The sequence below is a fragment of the Stegodyphus dumicola genome, chromosome 1 (genome assembly GCF_044657685.1).
Source record: "Stegodyphus dumicola isolate Sdum_Otavi_A_Nest chromosome 1, ASM4465768v1".
NCBI lineage: Eukaryota > Metazoa > Arthropoda > Arachnida > Araneae > Eresidae > Stegodyphus > Stegodyphus dumicola.
This window is the reverse complement of record NC_140768.1, coordinates 238,804,009-238,825,041: the sequence shown is the minus strand read 5'-3', so window position 1 is coordinate 238,825,041 and position 21,033 is coordinate 238,804,009. Positions and strand designations below refer to the sequence as shown.

At 30.3% G+C, this 21,033-nt stretch overlaps 1 protein-coding gene across 3 annotated transcripts in view; it reads left to right on the top strand.

Moving 5' to 3' along the window:
* Mical (Molecule interacting with CasL) overlaps positions 1 to 20,780 on the top strand; it is a 241,831-nt gene extending 221,051 nt beyond the window's left edge. For all 3 annotated transcript variants that reach the window (XM_085826689.1, XM_085826697.1, XM_085826694.1), the window contains 5 exons: positions 284 to 467; positions 5,764 to 5,863; positions 6,007 to 6,077; positions 15,133 to 15,247; positions 17,253 to 20,780. In XM_085826689.1, coding sequence (XP_085682815.1) covers positions 284 to 467; positions 5,764 to 5,863; positions 6,007 to 6,077; positions 15,133 to 15,247; positions 17,253 to 17,337 — 555 coding nt within the window. In that variant the 3' untranslated portion in view covers positions 17,338 to 20,780. The remainder of the gene's footprint in view (positions 1 to 283; positions 468 to 5,763; positions 5,864 to 6,006; positions 6,078 to 15,132; positions 15,248 to 17,252) is intronic.
* The last annotated feature ends 253 nt before the right edge of the window (positions 20,781 to 21,033 follow it).

Below are 21,033 nucleotides of genomic sequence, written 5' to 3'. Positions count from 1 at the left end.
TTAAAATTTAAAAAAAAAAAAAAAGTAATTATTTTCCATGGTTGAGGGTAATGCTTATTCTCTCTTAATAAATGCTGCATTTCTCATATTTTAAAATACAAGTCTAATTTTTAAGGTTATGCAGTTGTGTATAATGTAATTAGACAGGTGCTTAATTTTTTTCTTAAAAAGTGCTTATAGGTGCTTATTTTTTTAACTAAAATGTGGCTATGAACCCTGAAAAAGTAATGATTTGCTATTATTACTTTACAACTTCTTTTCATGTTTTGACTCTTTTCTTTAGAATTCCACTGAGAAGGACAATAAAACCTTAAGGATGGTACAAAAAGTCCAGCGACAACAGGTGCTAAAACGTCTACGTAGCGCTCAAGAAATTCAGCGCAGACTCGAGGAGTTAGAAATCAAACAGAAAGAATTAGAACAACAGGGAGTAGAGGTTGAGAAGATGTTTAGGAGAGAAGGACATGGTTAGGAGACTGCTTTTATATAACTTGAAGTTTCTAATTCTAATGCTTTTTCTCGAGTCATATTCTTTCTTGTTTTTCATATTTAATGCCAAATTTGCTGTAATGTTAAACTCTAAAATAGATTTTTGTTTGTCGTATGAAAAATAAATATCTTAAATATACTAAAAAATACATAGTTAAAATCAGAAGATTGATTTCCTTTCTGATCAGGATAATCCCATGCTTGTTAATAGTGTATTGAGGTAGCAAACACCAAATGAGGGATATTTCTAAATTTAAAATGTTGCCTAGATTATGTTATGAGCCATTATGCTTTCAAAACAAAATACTACCTTAGTGCAATACATCAGCCATAGTGAACCAAAAAATAGAGATAAATTTTCTTCTGGATTTTAGACCTTGCATGACAAAAGGCAAGATTTATAGACTCGCAGCTTCCAGAAAAATGTGATGAAATGAAATGGGTTTCCATGGTATTAACACATAATGGATGTGTTTAGCTAAAATATTTGGAAATTTTTCAAGTTAAAAAGATGCATAAACATTTTGTTGTTTGTTATTGCTAGAAAATATAAATTTTTTGTAGTTTTTAATGTAAAGTTATAATAATATCATCTTAGAATCCTTATCATAAATTATAATTGCTGTAAAATGTTCTTAGTGCTTTTTTAATGGATATATTATACAAATTTTTAAAAAAAAATTGTAATTATAGTCGTGTAAATCTATTATGACTAAGGGTATCTAACTATGTAATTTAATTATTTGTAACTAACTACTCACCCTTATCTCTGCATGTTAGGGTGAGTTATCTTTTTTCCTTCATCCTTCTTGTGAATGCAAGATATGACACAAAAATGTAAAAATTAACATAAAAATTTATTCCTTGCAGCTAATGAGACTTACAGTAATACAAAATAGCCTATCATGTCTGGTACTTCAATAGCTTATTGGTACTTTATATTAAATAAGCTGGGTTACAACTTCGGCAGATCTACACGAAACTTTTGACTCTAATTGAGTCAGACAAAGTGCAACTAAATTTCAACACTTACTAACATCACACGTTTACACCTCTAATCAGCAGTTCCTTGTCTCTAAGCAAGCAACTGCAGTGGCAACAGCCAAGATTCTGTTATGAGGCATGCTGATTATTATTTTACTTCAGAGTTTAACTTTTGCTGCTTGACAAAAAATTTGCACATACCTCTAAATTCAGTGAGTACATGACAAAATGAGGCATAAAAGAAAAAATCAATATGAAGCAAGCAGTCCATACAATTTAAATAGAAAGCCACTAATCTTCTTTAAAATGTGTGGGACTATTATAAGCATAAAATATAAATATTTATATATAATTTAATGCTAATTGCTTGAAAAAATTTTGAAGTTAATTTTATTCTTGACTTTGTTTTGTAATTAAATTAAATATTAGATTATGTTTAAAAATCATGTATCCTACTTATTTAATTTATTCTTTCAAATTACAAAAGTGGTATTACAAAGTGAAGTTCAGGGGTAGGTATTTGTTTTAGTTTATGAGGTATTTCTCATGCCTTCGCAGTGTAGTGATCAGAACGCTTGACGTGAATTCGAGAGGTCCGTGGTTCGAGTCCCGGCAAGGGCATTGCACATTTTTCATTTCTCCTGCTTCCAAATAACTTAATGTCTCTACAGTGGCACCCGAACTAAAAAGTGGTGAATAATGATTCTTCACTATCAGGAGTTGGGTCCCCCAAAACCCCAGTCACCCTTTAAAAGGGAGAGTATATGAGGTATTTCTCCTGCCTTTTTAGCATGCCTTCGTATGTAGTGATCAGCACGCTTGACGTAAATTTGAGAGGTTGGTGATTCGAGCACCGGTGAGATCATTGCATATTTTTCATCTCTCCTGCTTCCAAATATCCTAACGTCTCTACAAGTTTATTCAGCTCTTATGTGCTTGATAGGTTCTTAATTTTTTTCATTGATGGACCTTAAAAGTACTTAATTTCCATATGTAGAAGTGTGTACGAACCCTGATTTATAGTTTCAGTTCAATTCCTAGAGAAGGCTGGTTACATAGTTGTTTTTTTTTTTTTTTTTTTTTTCTGTAATTTATACAGGACCTAGTTTATCATAAGAAATCCAACATTTATCTATCCGTTGGCAAATAACCATCCTTGTCTAAACATAACTACCTATCTTTTTGGGTAATACTGTCATACTTTGCATTTTCATAATTTGCAAATCAAAAGAACACTACCAGTAGCATTAATATTTTTAACATTTCTGCGTTGTTGACTGGTGCTGAGAAACTTTGGTTGACATCAAAAAAGAATAACTTGCCAATAAATGTCTGCCCTTTATATTCAAAGTTTGTCCATTAAAACAAGGATGAGCATATGTTGAATTTTTATATTAATTTTGCCGTGTTTTGCACTTATTATTTTCTTTATGGATTTTTGGGTGTGACGAAATAACTAAACAGAAACTGCGGACTCCTAAAATATTAGCAAAAGTCATTAATGTCCTAATCTCCCTGCAGTGATGTTATGTATCACTGAAGAACACATATACAGTCAAAAGTCTTTAATACGGAATGATCTATAATCCAGACCTCAAAGCTACAAACTTTCTGCGCATGCGTCAACGCAATATGCGTTGATGCATGCGCATAATACCTTTACGCATGCGCATGTGCATTTACGCTTGCGCGTAATACACTTGCGCTTGCGCGTTTAATGTATAACGGACAGTATAAATTATTAAGCTAAAATTATCTAATTATCTATTTCAGTTAATTTTGAAGATTGTGCTGCTCCTTAATCTTCTAATTGGATCTGGTGTATTATTTTCAGACTGTTAGAGCAATTTTATAAAAGTAAGCTTGAACTTTCGATTATGTCAAAAAGAATTTCCGATTCTGGAGCTGCCAAAGGATCTACAAAACGAAAGCATGTTTCGATGTCGATCAAACAAAAAGTGGAATTGTTGCAGAAAATGGATAAAGGCATATCCTTTGTTTCTCTAACCATTCCGAAATCTGTTTATCAATTTCACGCTGCTCTGCCGGCACGGGGGGGGACGTCACGGTGCGCTATGAACTGGAAGTTCATCTGTCAGCACTATCGTTATCGGCGGGGCAGATGTTTTTATTTTATTCGGCTTATAATTCCTTACTAAATGAAGTATTTCATCTCGATGTACTCCGTCTTTGATATGATTTAAATCAAATTCCTCGTCATTATAAATATCACGAATACAAGTCAAATAGTTTTCTGGTTGCAATTTTCTAATTTCGACTATGTGTAATGTATGCTTTATGCATGCGTGTGTTGAAAGAAATGTTTAATAAAGTAAACAAATAAATATTAAGCTTTTTTTTTTTTTTTTTTTTTTTTTTTTGTAAATTTTGATACTCTTTAAATCTTAATTGCTCTTTATTTCATAAATTATGGTTTCATATTTTTAATTTTATAATTTCTGCATGCCATCTTACCAGATTTAAACTGATGATCTATAATCCGGAATCGCCGAAGTCCTGACGAGTCCGGATTAAAGACTTTTGACCGTATTAAAAGTGCAAAGTTGAAAAACACTGGCAGTGGTAACAAAAAGGCTAGGCAATTCGCTTAGAAGAAGCTGGATTCCCATTTCCATAGTCACGATTTATTTACTGTTTATGCAAACAACTAAAGTCAGCCAAGTTTTGTCATGATAAACTATATACCATCAATGAAATTGTCATAAAGTCAAACAGTAATCTTAAATAATTAAGATGGCATTCTAACTAAATTCTGGTAACTGAATAACTAAATTCACCAGGATTCAGAAAACTGCCAAAATTACCTTGGTACTAAAATTCTTAGTAACATTCTTAGTACATATTGTGACAAGATGGTTTGAAAACCGATATAAATATAGTAAAAAAAAAAAAAAATCTGAAAGGTTTCAGATTTTAAATTACGTCCGAAGGGCCATTTTTTTAACATTTTGTGTGTTACTTTTATTTATTAAATATCATGTTCTTGCATTTAAACCATAAAATTCAGTTCAATAGCAACGTTGCGAAATACATTTTAAAATGAGCATAGCTTTAGAGTTTCCGATACACAGTTCCGCGCGCTGGAGATAAAAAGGTTTTTTTCCCCCCATAGAGCATTGCCATTGCTCGCTTTTAAATCATTGCGTTTGTTACTCAAAAATTCGCTAAGTTTTACATAATATGAAATCGATATTAAAACTAATTCCAAATTTGGTCTTCCACTTGTCCATATTCGTAGGAGGATTGCGTCATTCAAAATTCGATGGCTCTATGTACCATTGTTTTATTACAATATGAGAAATATAGATACATTTATGCAGATTTTTCATTATTTAATTTCTTCAGTTATAATACAGGACTTTAACATTTGGTGGCAACAGTTTGAAAAGTGAAACGGACATTTATAATAATTCAACGCAAAAATCGCAAAACAAAAACAATAGTCCTTCAGGGACAAATCACCTTTGAACTAATAAATAGCTTTAGCTTTACTTCAGGAATAATCATTGGCGTGCTTAAAACTTTTGATTTTTACTATTCAGTTTCTTTTATTATCTTTATGTATTTAAATTAACTCATATACATCATTTAAAATATTAATATGAAGATTTGCTTCTTTGGATAAACCAAAATTTTGCCTTTTTTAGTGCCTTATTAAAATTGGAATCTCTATGTTTAACTTTCATCTTTTTTGGTTGATTCTTGAAATACTGGTTTTATTGGCACATTTTTCTGCTTCTCACTTTATAATATTTTTAGTGGTACTAGATGTTGGAAAAGACTGTGCATTCAGTCCCCCAAGTAAAGTATTACATTAGTATTTTTTCCCTTTTTAAAATAATGTCAAGCAGAAATAATTTTAAATTATTTCTTAATTTCTTGAGGGAAATAAATCAGAGCTTTATTCAATGTATATAAAGATAATAGAAATTTTTTTGCTATGAAATTTATCCAAATGAGATTTTGCACCTTCTTGTGATCCGATTGTTGTTCGCTGTTGTTTCCCATCTACTGTCACCGTTATTGTTATATTTTATCTTTTCAATTAAGAACAGAATCTCTCATGCTGTCATAGTAATGTTGTTCTGAAGCATACTTGATGCCTTCAGTGATATGGAGGTTTTTTATTTGTAGTATGCATATTATTTACTTATTATATTGAACTTTAATAAATGTTTGTTTCATGTTCAATATTATTAAATATTTATTTTAATATTTTAAATCCTTTCAACTGATCTCATTTTGATATATGTATGTTTATTCTTGCAGGTAGTGACAGTAAAGAAGAAGCAGAATTGATGCAAAAATGGTATACACTTATTCATTCAAAAAATAAGTTGACGAGAGAAGAACAAGAACTTGTTATTAGGCATGTGGTTTTTGCATTTAAGATAATAAAATAAAATGTCTTTAGATAATTAAAACAATAAAATCAGGCAAAGGAACAAGTAAGATCTAGCATTTCTTAAGACTTTTTTCTATAATAGGTTATTTTATATATTTCCTATTTAGGTTGAAAGATTTGGAATTAGAAGATCGCCACAGTAAATTGCAGCAGACTTTACGCGAAAGATTGGCACAAAGTAAGTTACCAAAGAAACCTAGAATATTCTTTCAAAGTAGATGCTTGTCTTTTGAACTTCAAATTTGTCCTTGAATGACATATGAAAAATATAATTATATTTATTCTAAAAATAAGGTTTGTTTATTATGAATTATTCAAAAAGCAAATTTATGCACTTGGTAATTTTAACAGTGGTCTTCTTTTTCTACCTCCCCCCATTTCAAAAAAGGGAGATAAAATTTATGTATAGTATTATGTGCTACTCAGTTTCATTTGTTTTATTATTTTATTGTTAAAGTATTAATAATATATAAGATCATAAAAAAATGCCATCATTTTATAAACATATTACTATTAAGTATTATCAAAATGAATCAAGTGATAAAATGCGAAGAAATGTCTGAAATTTTTCTCATATTGTAACATTTGTGTATTTAGTTCATTTATTGTGCAGCAGGTTTCAGAACCTTATTTGTGCTATCTCATTTCAAGTCCACTGAATTATCCTGCTGCATAATATTTTAATAAATTTGATGATTGACTGTGATTTGACCTGAGGCTCTGCCACAAATTCTGTAAACCATGGCTTTCCTTTTTTATGCAGTTTTTTAACAATTATGATGTGACCAAAAATGCATAATGCATGTTTAAATATTAAAAAATGTCTTATCATTAATCCTTTTCAGGATACCCGTCATGTTTCACTTCCTAAAATCACATCGTGTTTATCACTTCCTAAAGCAGTTAGTTTATAGGTGCCAACTCTGCTGGTTTTTCAACACATCTTGTGATCTCTGGGTAGCTCACTAAATGTCCCCATTTTTTAATTTTAATTACTTACTTCACTGTTACTGATGTAGCTTTGTCTTTCCACCTGTAAAACTACAGAACAAACCTGAATGGTCAATATTACCATGCAATATATAGGGCAAAGACATTGAATTTCATGTTGATCATAAACATAACCAATATGAAATTATTATTATTTTTTGGGCTGAATTTGTTTACACATGCCGCAATGTTTTATATTTGCAGTTAATTATTAAATAATTAATTTTATTATTTGGCACTTGTTAATTTTGTTTTCATGGCTTAAATTACTGTGATAAAGAAAATGTTTTCTTCTCTATTAAAGATATTGTCAGTATAAAAGTTTAAGCAAATTAGAAAATGAAATAAAGTTAGCCAAAAAGCATAAAATTTAGAATATTTGATTGAATATTGATGTTTTGTACCAGAATTATATTATAAATAGTTCAGTAATCTAAATCATGTTATAAAGGGAATTTATGACAATTTTGGCACCTTTCTCTTAATATCATGTTGCCACACAATATGAAAATTCTCCCACTTTCTCAGATTTTATGGTTAGCAGCTATGAGTAAGTTATTATGGCTGCTTCGGTGTCTTGAGTGGTTAAAATTTTGCTTTTCATGGCTATCTTAATTTTTTTTTTTAAACTCTATAAGTTGTATTGGGTAGGTGCAATGAATAAGGTGGATGAAGAGCTATGGGAACGTTCTATTCAATAGAAATTGCTATAGAAGCAATGTGTGACACAAAGTATTGTTATGAATAAGGGTTAACACTATAAGCTGATTTTGCACAATGTTATATACTTATTTCCCCTTTCTGTTCTAAAAATAGTTTAAAAATTGTTTATAATAAAAATATCTGAACTTCATCTTTTCAAAATTAATTGTCACCATCAAATGACAAATGTTTTCAAAATCATTTACATACCAATAATGCTGGTAATGTAAATAATTTTGAAAACTGAAACTCAACTGGCCAATATTTTAAGGCTATATTAATTAGCTAATTATGATGATTCAAAAATTGAAACTAACAATGGAAATCATAAACTTTTGACTCTTTCCCAGGCTTCTTTTGAATGCATCAGACATTTTCCTGCTTTGCTTGCTTTGTGAGTGAGCTAATGTGTCATCTCTTTCCTCTGTATATGATTTAAGGTGTAGTAAAGATACAAAAATAAAATGAAGAATGGATGCAGACTGTGCCCATAAACTTCAACAAAAATGGAATAGTCTAAGTGAAATGGGCAAAATGTTAGAACAGTCAGATTGAACTATTTTCGCTTTCTTCAGAGGGATGGACAAAAATAATTAAATTTCCCATTCTAATAAATCTCCAAAAGTTCTAATTTTGTTTTTACTGCTTCACTTTTTTTTTTTTTTTTTTTATTTTTGTAATACTTTGGAAGGTTCTAATTTTTGTATTTCATATTATTTCATTACAATATATTTTTGCTTTTAAATTGCAATTATTCCTTTGGTTTAGATAGTGTTTATTTTTCAAGATTTTTCTTAATTCTTTTTATTATAGTATACAAATATACTAATTACAAGTGGTTTATGAGATTGCTTCATATTGATTCAGTGTAAAAATTATATATATATATAAAACAAGCAGTCTCATAAATCACTTGCAACTCATTTTTATGATCACTCAAAGTGTTAACATAAACTAATTTTAATATTTCATGTGTTTTTCATCACTTTTGTCCAACTTAAAACAAAATTCCATATTAATGGATTATTCCTGATCCATGATTTATAGCATACTTTAAAACACATCTTCTTGTAGTTGCAACTTATAATTCATGACTGTATGAAACAATTCAAAATCACACATTTTCATTAAGATTTGATGTACTGCTTCCTGTATAGAATATCCCTGTCTTTTCACTGGATAGCATCTAGCAGCAGCATTCAACTATTTTTTACTTCCTTGTATGAAGTAAAAAGGAAGTATTGTAATTGCGAAAAGTTTCAGGCAGCATATTTCAACAAAAATATCCATTTTGACTGCTATCGAATGCTATTTAACGAAGTTTTTGTGTGATATCTGTACGTAAGGACAGAATAAAAGACTCTTTTCCTCCAAAAAAATTATAAAACTGCTTTAAAATGAATTCTGAAGAGAATTTTTTGTGGCGTCTGTACGAACGTATCTCACATAACTCAAAACCGAGTGGCCTCAGAATGTTGAATTGAAATTTTGTATATAGGACTGCTATAATATGTAGATGTGCACCTCGTATTTTGGTTGCAATCAGCCGCACCAACCTTTTCTTGTTGGCGGCCATTGTTTGTTTACATTTGAAACAGCAGACTAGTGGATTTGTTGCCAATCTAGAGAAACGTAGCTTCGCAACAACAAAGATAACGCCTTCATTTATTATTGCCAATTAAATCATGCTTAATCCTTTCTGGAATTTTTTCGAGGAAATAAGTGTTTAAGATTTACTTCGTAATTTTTAATGTAGATATTTTGAGTTTTTATGTATTTTTGCCTTCTCGCGAAGTGAGAACTGAATTAATTGAATGAGAAATACTCAATTGTTCGTGAAAAACTGTTTCTTTTTTGTTTTGTTTGCTTAATTTCCTTTATACATTGTTCTAGCTTTATTATAGTATTTGAATAGAACATGTGGCAACGATTAGATAGTTCAATTCTTTAAATTACATAAATTTTGTGCATTATGAGTTATAATATGAACGAAATATAATACTGTTACGTGAATCTAGCGCCAGAGTGTCGCTATGGTAAACAAATACTAGAGTGAATTTTAAAGAATGCATTTATTCTATTGTGTTTATGCGCTGTCAGCGAAGTAGATTTAATTCAATCCAATAAGTTTAAATGAAATGCAAGAAAAAATGTGTATAATTTAATATTCCGTACAAGGAAGTCATGTGGTGTACACATCAGATTTTTTATCACTGTATTTCTTCCCATTGAGGTAAAGCAAGGTCTTGTGAAATTCTTGAAATCTGGTGATGGTAATTGAGATTAATTTTCTGCCATCCAATGGATTGAACCATTGTTACCTAGTGTTTATGTACGAAACTTCTTATTCATATTTTTACCGCATAACCATCACCCATACTGTCTGTATGCATTTAATGTTTGAACAGTTCTCAGATTACTTTTGTTTAATTCTTGCATTAATTTTTGATAGTACTGTTTAGTTTATATAGTTGAAATTAACAGTATTTTTTTAAAGCTACAGTGTTATAAGAATCATTGTAAAAGATAGTGTTATTAGATATTATGAGAAAGGAGGAATTAGAAGCATCTGCCTGTTTACTTGATGTTAGAATACCATGTCTGTAAGTTTGTGGAACATATTGCACACTGCTGAAAACTTAAAATTTGTATGCAGCACATATTGCTATTTTTGCAGTGCAGATATATTGTCATGTATCATAGTTCTGAACTTAACCCATCAAATCCTTGTGAGAATATATAACTCGCTTGCATATATGTCAACTCACTTGTATGCAACATCTGGGATCTGTATGACCAGACTATATCATAACTTGAGATAGAGGTCATCTGTATGGCTCCATCTCAGATTTTCAGCTCGTAAATTAGATCTGCCTTTTCAAACACTTGGATGTGTTTTGTGTGCATGGTTTCTACATGTTATTTGTTTTTTGTTGCAAACAAGATTTCCAGTGTTTGTTCCATATAAATAGTTAATTTCCAAAGACTAATAATTAAATTCTTAGGTTTTATTTAACCCTTTGACTACTAAGAGGACATACATGTCCCACTAAAATTTTAAAAAGTACTTAGAATCTCTTGAATGTTGGGGATCATCTTCCAATAGTTGGAAAATCAAGACGTTGCTGTGCTTGTTAATGAGCATAAATGAACATACAGAAAAGTTGCCCAATATGTAATGTTGGGTTATGCAAAGAATGCTTTAATCGCTACCTGTGGGGCACCATGGCTTGAAAACCGTTTGTCAAAAAAAATCCTAAGACCTCATTTATGACATATTTTATTCACTTGGATAGAAAAGGGGGTAAATTTTTTTTAAATACCGTAATTTCCGGAAGAAACGCCGCGGCGTTTACGTGTTTAAAACTTAAATTTTTAGCGGGTGCGGCGTTTCTACCCATGCGACGTTTAGGTGCACTAAAAATAAAATATTTCCTATGATGGTCATTGTACATAGCTTGGATGGCCTTGTCATTGTGCATAGACTGGTGCTGTTCCCACACAAAAGACCACTCAGTTGCTTTTAGCGAATGTTATTTTGTTTACATTCTTTCCCTTGAATGGACCTACATGCCTTATTCACCCAAAACGAGATCTCAGAACAATAACATTCTTCCCCCTTTCAAATCAACATTCTCATCAGTTTGAATAGTCTCTCTCCTCTGCCATTCGATGAATCTTCCAGGACCCATCCTCTCCCCACCCCTGCCTTTTCTGCAATTTTTTTCAAAGGCGGACACGACTCCACCTGCCTCGCAATAACGAACTCTGACATATCTCCCCTTCAGCATGAATGGATTTTTCTTGGCATTCTGCCAGATACAGATCCCATCAGTTTGGGTACAAGTACCTGTTGGATAGTTTTTAAGTAAGAAGGGAGCGAAAAATTTTTGAAAATGTCCCTAAACGGCACAGAAGCTATACTGCTGGTTTTAAGCTTAATGTAATTTCATGTGCTGAACAAATTGGAAATCGAGCAGCAGCTCGAGAGTTTGAAGTGGACGACAGATGTATTCGACGTTGGAGAATTGAAAAAGAACTTCTTAAAAATATGCCACAACAGAAACGAGCCAAAAGAAGTACTGTAAGGTGGCCAAATCTAGAGGACGACCTTGCAAACTGGATAAAGGAGCAACGAGGAAAGGGAATGGCAATTTCAAATGTAAAAATTCGCTTACAAGCAAAATTTATAGCAAAACGAATGAACATAAATGTTTTCAAAGGAGGTGTAGCAGATTTATGAAAAGAAAAATATTTCTGTGCGTACTAGAACAACAGTCGGGTAACAATTACCAATGGAACGGCAGGATAAAAAGTCATCTTTTCTAAAATATGTGACAGCTATTATCGACAAAAAAAAAAAAACTTCTTCGGTCACAGATAATAAATATGGATGAAACGCCGTTAGCTTTCGACTCTCTTGCAAACAGAACTGTTGATGAAACTGGTGCAAAAACTGTATCTGTGTTTATGACGGGGCATGAAAGAATGTCATTTACATATGTGTTAGCTTGTGCCGCAAATGGTGACAAGCTAAAGCCGATAATCATTTTTAAACGAAAGACTATTCCGAAGGGAGATTTTCCTAACGACATAATTATTTATGCAAACGAGAACGGCTAGATGTGCGAAACAATCATATATGAGTGGCTACAAAAAGTTTGGCAGTGTCGTATGGGATCTTTTTTCCAACCAAAGGGGTTATTGATAATGGATTCCATGCGTGATCATTTCTTTGAGTCAGTGAAAACCAGATGTGAAAAATTGTCTACGACCGAAGCAATAATACCTGGTGGTTTGACAAAAATCTTACAACCATTAGATTTGTCAGGTAATAAATCCTTCAAAGCTGTGGGAGTGAAGGGTGAGTGAAGGATTGCATACGTAAACCAAAAGCGGTAAAATGCGTAGAGCATCTTTTGAAGAAATTGCAAAGTAGGCAGGAAGTGCTTGGAAATTGGTAGAAACATCGTCAATAATAGCAGGGTTCAAAGAAGCTGAAATTATATCCTTAGATAAAGAGACTGTAAACCAAGAGGATGAATGTGACGATCTGGAAGACTTAGATCAGGATTTACTAAATCTTTTTAATTCAGATAGTAAGATAGGTTGAGTTTTTGCATCTATTCGGCCCACGACGATGTCACGCGCAATTTAATCTATTGTGGCGTTTCTGTGTAATTTTAATTTTTTTCCCGCCATTTTTCTCGAGTGCGGCGTTTACGCTGATGCGGCCTTTCTTCCGGAAATTACGGTAAGTTAATAACTCACTTGTCAAAGGGTTAAAAATTTGTTACTGTACTTCATGGATATATGTTTTTGTTTTGATGTCAATCTAAGAGTATTTTCAGAAACTCAAAAATGGCCAGTTTGCGATTTATACGAGTTTTGTGCATTTTCTGATAGTAAATATGTGATGAGATCAGTTACAAAATGAAAAATTTTAAATAATATTCAATGTGACGATTAATAAAAAAAGCTCTAAATTCATAGAAATGTGCAATTTTGATTTTTTTCTTTTATATTTGCTTAGTTGAGCGATTATATTAAAAGTGTTTTCAGTGATGAAATTTACTATTGCTTGTAGAACAGTTTTAACCCTTTCTGGCATGCTATCTTTTAAAATTGGAATTTTGCCCCCCCCCCCAAAAAAAATGGTGGGCTGAGAGATCTAATCAGGCTTAGAGGAGTTCACAGGTAAAATTTCCTAAAAATTGTACTTAAATGTTTTAATTCTGTGGGTGTGCCCGTTGTGGGCTCACTGAATGAATAATTTCAAAAAGAGTGCTAAAGCAAGCATTGCTGGGAAGTGCGTAATAGAGTAAAAGATTTTGCCTACGATTAAAAAAAACACTAGATTCTGAATACCATAGCAGATATAGCATTTACATTTACAGGGTATGCCATGAGGAGGCCTGCTACTCTACTACCCCCTAAAAAGGCTCTTCTTGGTTATATGATAATTACAGTGTAAATGAAAAAAAGTAACTTAGGTATATGATATTTACATTATTTGCATTTCATATTTAAAGTTCCGTCAATTTTTTTTTTTTTTTTTTTTTTTTATGGTGATACTTTTCGAAGAAAGTGACCTCAACTTTGAAAAAGCACAACCCAAGATTGCATGTTTTGCACATGTACCAGGATCTATATCAGATTCACTATCTGAAGGTAATTTGAGTAGCACTTTCAGTGCTTCAGAAATGGTCAGCCCTCTCCAATCCATTTGCAAAATAATTAAAAATCAGAAAAAATAATAAATTAATATTATATCTACAATTAGAAAATAGAAAGTATAAAATAAAAATTAAATAAATGTCTACAACTCAAACTATCAAAATGTAGCACTAACAAAACTTCTTTGAACGAAAGCAAAAGGGAAAAAGAGAACTGCTCTAGTGGAGCACCAAACTGCTAACTGATAAAATTACTCCTGACCTTCAGAAAATCACCCTAACAATTTCTTAGTTGATAATCAAACCTCAAGGGGGAGGCAAGAGAAAAACAGAAAATGAAACACAGATGTGGGCTCAACATTCTATTGTGAATGAACTGACTGGAGATCTGCAGGGAAACAAAGATAAAGTTGTTTTGTTGGTCTGATCCTGGTGTTTCAGTGATCCCATTCTGGGCAAGCCTGATGTTCGCTGTTCAATTTTAAGCAAGATTTCATGGTAAAAATTTAAACTAATATAGAATAAGGAGATTAGCATACAGGCTAGAAAATAACATAGAAATTTCTTTTCAAACAATTCATTTTTTATCCTAAAAAAATCTGGAAGATTTCTTTGAAAAACGAGGGTCTTTAAAAATTAAACATTGCTAAAATATATGAACTGGTTTTTGTTGTGCTGCCATCTAGCATAAATAAAGTTCAGAGTAACCTATAAATCCCTTTTTCATTCAATTTTTCTGTGTGTACAGGGGGAATTTTTTAGGTGTCCAAACCGGCCACACCGTGCTGGAAAGTGATAAATAGTTTTTTCTATTTAATTGTTGTAACCAAGTGACTAAAATCATAAAACAACCATATTTTGACTTAGGTTTTATTTCTAGTGACTTAGTATGCTGGTTACTTGAATTTTTCCCCCTTATGTAATACAAATCAGTTTCTTAAAAATATCTTTTGTCTGTGAGGCATTCTTATTAGGTGATAGCCGAACTGAACTTTGCCATACTCAACGTTTTGCCATACTTTTTTCCTCCATCTTTAACAGGAATGCAGTCAGTTTTTAATTATTTAGGAGTGGGATAACTAAGTAGTATCTAAAACTTAAGCTTGTTTATTGCAAAACAATGGAAAAATTAGTATCATACACCATCAACTGAAAATAAAATTGTCTGAAGAAAATATAAAAAGGAAAGTGGCATAAGTTAACAGCATTGGTTGCTGGTTACATATGACAGTGTGTAATTTAATTCTACATTAGTCTGGATTATTTAAATATAAATAGATCATCTGTTAAAGGTTCATACTGTGCTCTTTTTATCATATATACAAAGTATGCCATGGCCTTTTATAGAAATGAATTTCTTCCTAGATTCAGACAAGACTGAAGTACAAATTATGGAAGAAAGGAAAATACTGGCCGAAATGTTAGAAATTGTTGAGAAGAGAGATGAGCTTGTTGCAATGCTGGAACAACTGCGGTTAAGGTAATAAATTATTTCTCTAAGGACTAATTGATGTGAAAAGTTACATGCAACCTTAAAAAAAAAAAAAAAAAAAAAAAAAAAAAAACTTGCATTCTAAATTTTATGCTTAGATTACTTTTTAATCTCTTGCAAATACCTTTTACCTAGAATGGGGGAGTTGGGTTCACAATTCACTGATCATCAGATATTAGATGTATAACTTTTAGGACACAAACTCTTAAAAAAAATTATAAAATTTTGAGCTTTTGAATAAAATTGTGCAGGATTAAAAAAAATTTATCAAGGCAAAAAAAACAAGAAAGTTGTTATCAAAAGGTATCGCAGTATTAATCAAAACTCTCATAAGTGAAGTGGCAACAATCTCCTGTTTTGCTTTCTGGGAAACAATGACACCTACTTTTGTGTATTGAAAATTTATATTTAATCGCGTGAGTAAAATAGAAAAATGTATGTAATGCTCAGACTTACTTGGCAGTGGTAATTAAATTTGTCAAAAATATCTAAATAAACAGCTCTTCACAATTTAGTGAAATACAAATTTCATGAAATTACTGAAGCTAGTTGCCATTTAATTTGTGGATTTCTAAGAGACATTATATGTTATAAAAAATATTTTATGCTAATCATGCCCTTTCAAATAAAGCTCTTTTTCTTTTGGCAGTTTCAGTTTAGATTATCAAATTAAACATCTGTCTCTGATATCTAGTATGGAAATAATCAAATTTTCCTTAGTTTGGTATATGAAGATATTATTTCTCTAAATTTTGATCCATTATGCTGAATATTTCTAAATTGTAATTAATTTCATGTATTTTTCAATCTGTTCAGAAATGTAGTATGAAAAATACGAAAGAAATGTTCTCCTTTTAAACATTTATACATAGCTTTTTCTTTTAATCTTTGTAATAGACTTGACCATATTATTTTTTCACATTTAAGTTCATTGGTTAAGTTTCACATTCTTATCATTCTTTAAGTTCCAGAATATTAAAGAATTAACTGTCTTTTGCAATTTCTTTTCTGAATTGAGAGTAATTTACGTAATTAATTGTAAGCAGATAGTATTCGAATTAAGCAAAAACAAATGTATGGTTTAAAACTTGTTTTTAATGTTTATAAAATAAGTTATAGTTGTGTATCATTTTATGTGACTTAAAGAATTTTGTGAATTTTGCTTAAATTGCGTAAATTGAATAATGTATTGTAAATCACCCAAATGAAAGCAGTAGTTTTTATTAATTCAAAAGAAATGTAAAATAATTGGTAATTCTAAAGAATGTAACATTTTCTAATCAAAAAGAACTGAATTATCTTATCTACTTAGTTCAGTTTAACCCTACTTGGCATATGAGGATATTATAATTTTAGCTTTTAAATGAAACCCAAAACTGTATAATCGTATAAACTTAAGAGGAAGTAGGTTTTTCTTTCAGAGCAAATGTAACATTACTTTAAATTGTTAATACTTTTATTGTAATATATGTGTATTCCTTTAAACTGCTAATTCAAAAGGAAATAACTTTTATCTGACAGTCTCAAGGAAATGATAAATTGCTGTCTATTTCTATTTAATTCTGTTTGGCTTCTAAAGATGTCATGATATTAGCACTTGAAATACAACCAAACTAAAAAAGTTGAATATTATAATACAAGTTGTTTAAATTTGATAAGTGCCACCGCTATAAATTTTAAGAATTTATTTTAAAATGTATGTTCATGTGATGTATGTCTCATATTCTCATTAATTTATATATATATATATATATATTTAAATTTCAGCTCCCTTTGTTCTGAAAATCAACATAATTGTAATAAATTATAATTAACAAAGCTAGGGAAAAAAACTTTTCTATCTTTGTTAAATTCAATTTGAATTAATTTTAAAACAAAGCTAGAGTTCTTCCTCCCCCAGCTTTGTTTTGTAGTTTGTGTTAGTTAGATTTTGTGGTATTAGTTTTTGAAAATGGAATTTTTACTTCAGTTGTTTCACTCACTTTTCAAATAGGGAAGTAGAAGAAGAAAAAAATGTAACTACTGAAGTGTTTTCTAAAGGAATGAAGTCACCATTATCACCAGGGGAAAAAAGTTGAAGAATTTGTTTTATAAGCATTATTGTTTTGAAGACCATCTATTTGCATGCAGTCTAACTTCATTGAAATAAGACATCCTACGTATTTTTTAACTCTTGGATTTTTATGTTTAGACTGTAAAAATATCTTGTCAGCTGATATTCGACTCAACAGCAACAAGCTGTACAAAGCACCACTTGACAGAACAAAAAAGCCTTTGGCTATCCATTCCTATTAACTGTAGAATGTGTATTTTATAGGCATTGTCCTTGAGAAGTAAATTATGTGCACTTGTCATATTTATAAATATATTTTTAACATGCCTTTGCTCTAAGTGGATACCACAGTGCCGTAGATTTTTTAGCTTGGTCGATATGCATTTTATAAGCATGGCCTTTTCTGTAAATATTATTTTAATTACTAAGTTTTTTTTTTTTTTTTTTTTAGTTATTCAGGTATATGAATCAATAAGCTTTAATGTTTTCATACTCATACCTAGCAAAAAAATTTAATGATGCATTATATTTCTGAGGTAATGAATATATGATTAACTATAATAAATTTAAGTGTGTAATTTATTCCTAAACTAAATATTTCAAAAAACTGTTTGGCATTATTTAATATTGCAAATAAATCATACTGTCATTTTTCCTGACACACTTTTGTACTTTTTTGAAAGCACTCAGGATAGACTATTTTTACTACAGTAAACAATTTTGAGATGTTTATATGTTTGTATGCAGAAAGAACACTGTAGTAATGTTCTAAAATGCATTGATTAAAATTTTCAAAAAGTCAAGGACTAATAAAATTTAACTGTTTTGGGGGTATTTGACTGTCAGAGTATATTTATCAACTTATAAATCCTATCTGGGCAGCTCATGATAGAATTTTTTCCAGTGTGTATCATAATTGGTAATGAATGTTTTATATACCATGGGATTATGTAATAAGTGTAAGTAATTTAGAGCTAATTACAGAAATCATACTTTCAGTTATCATTATGCAGACTACTTAATATTGCATACATATTGCTTATATGTCAAATGTCTGTAGAGTGTATAATTTAGAACATTGCTATCATTAACTATTAATCATATACAGGCTTGAATATTACATTATAAATCTCAATTTTACTTTTAGAAGCTGAATTATCTCAGATTAAGATCATTATTGCATAATTCTCATATCACAAACTAGTTTTATTTGTGTGTCAAGGGTATTTTGGTGCTACACTGAAAATTTCAGCTGATCCTGTCTTGCGTGCAATATAACTTGATATTAATTTTGAAATGTATTCAGTTTTTTCCCCTCCATTACCTGTGTTGTTTTGATGAGTTATAAATCATACTAGCTTGAAAGTGCTTCCTTGGATGTTCGTAGTTAAATGAATAGTTAATGTGAGATTTTAGACTTTTAATTTGTTATAAAAAAACCTTTTGTACATGTGTTGATATTCAGTCATAAAGTTAGGCATTTGTTTCTATTGCATTAAAAAAAAATTAGAATGGTTTATAAATCGGAATAATTGTATGAATAATAAGCAAAAAATCTTAAAATTTCTCACAAGTCTTAGTTAATTGAATAGTAATTTTCATGGAAGTGATATTAAAAAATTTTGTTATAGTAAGTTTTTTTTTTATTATTTTTTTTTTATTATTTTTTATTTGTTTTCATGTTTTAAATGAAACGAAGGAAAAAATATGCAATTTAGGTTTTGGTTCAAGTTTGCCCACCTTCCTTTAATAAAATTTCACTTGGTTGTAAACTTGGAAAGTAACTAACAGTTATAAATAGTAGCACTTAGCAAGATCTTCATTATGTAAGATTGCCAAATTAGACAAATGGATTTAATTGTCAAGATATATTAAAGTAATGTTATTTTAGGAAATATAACAAGAATTTCATAATTATAAACTAGGAAATCTTGAAACAATTGTGTAAAATTTTGCAAAATATGTAAGTCAAAAAATTTGATTGGTGGTTTAGAAATTGAAAGCTGCCCAAAATAATTATGTTTGGTAAGCATTTTAAAATTATGCAACTCAATTAAATATTATAATTTGTTAAACTTATCTTAAAGCTGCACCAGTTAAAAAGAGCATCAGGATTTTGGAGGGAGGCTAGTTATACAAAATATACAGAGCTATCTGTCTTACACAGGGGGGAAACCATGAAAGCAATTAGCCTGTTTATGAGAATGTGAATCAAACTGGGCCAACTACCAGTGCTCAGTACCAGGCCACCTACCAGTATCAACTACAGTCTACATGGACGTGTTAAATTAATAATATAGGGCTTTTGAAATTAAAAATTGCATGAGAGTGTTATTTTTTGGTAGTAATAATGATGAAAGTAATTCATGTAAGGTGACAGGCTGAGTGTGACAGACAGAGTAAAGTGAATAAAATATGTTCTCTGAATTCCTGTCTCAGGACATGAAATTCAATATTTGGATGAAAAAATATAATGCATTATTTTAACTGATTCCTTTTAAAAACACGCAAAATGGTAAATAACTAAATTGTTTTTTAGAAAAAGTAATTCTAAAGTATTCCTAAGTTTAACTGGTGAATAGCAAAGTTGCTTACAAGTTATAAATCATATCCTTTTTCATCTACTGAGAAGTAGGTAATCTTGAAATAATAGAACATTCGGTTTTTAATGGATTCTTTGTATATTTTGATCCAAGTAAGCAAAATCACAAACCCAGTCATTGGCATATGGTATTTTCCATAATAGATTAGCCTTGCTGTGGTCTGCATACAAATGCTCTGAAAATGTAACATCGCAATATTAGTAGTGTATTAGCTAAAATCCGTAACTAATTAGCCCGAAAGACTAACATTTCTGAAGCAGCTTAAGAATAGTTTATAACTATCTTCTGTTTTCACAGCGACTCATGGTTATTAATTTACTTCTTTGTGTTTAGTTTTGAATTGAACAATGCATCTCATTTCCTGCTGTATTTTGATTAAAAATGTATATTTATGACATTTTGTTTTATGGTTGTAGTAAATTATATTTTCAGTTTTGCTTTTTATTACATTTTTTAATTTTGTTCTGTAACTTTAAAAAAAAAAAATTCATCATGTCTTTATGATAAAAAAACTGTTTAAAAGTAATTTAATACTTTATTCTTGTTGTGTTGAAAACTTAAATGCTCATCTATATTTTTAGTGTAGTTATTCTTTAAGGTTTCTGCACTTCTTTAAATATGCAAGAGAAAATGAAGCCTTGGAGTTTGTGATATGTATATCCTTGTATCATAATGTATTTGTATGAAAAATGTGTAGCTAAAAACAAGCCATCTTGCTTCCATGCCATTTTTTAACTTATAGATGATTATTTCCATACATTGTAATATTCCTTGTGGAATTAAGCTTTTCTGTTGTAGTTATTTATCTTGGCTGAAAATGCTCGAGATGTGTGATATTGAAGAAATTAAAATATCTTTTAATTAATACAGATGTTTTTTTTTTTTTTTAATCTTTTTGTTTCCACTTGCAGGAATGAAAATTTGTGTCAATAACTTAATCCTAGGAAATTTATTTATTATTGACATAGACTATATAAGACTTGGAAATTTTGGTTGCATTTAGTTCTTCCAATTATTTTTTTAATTATAATGTATAAGTAATAGAAGTATTTATAATAATAGAAGGTATTTAAATCCAAAATGAATACTAAAAGAGTAATCCACTATTCATTACATTC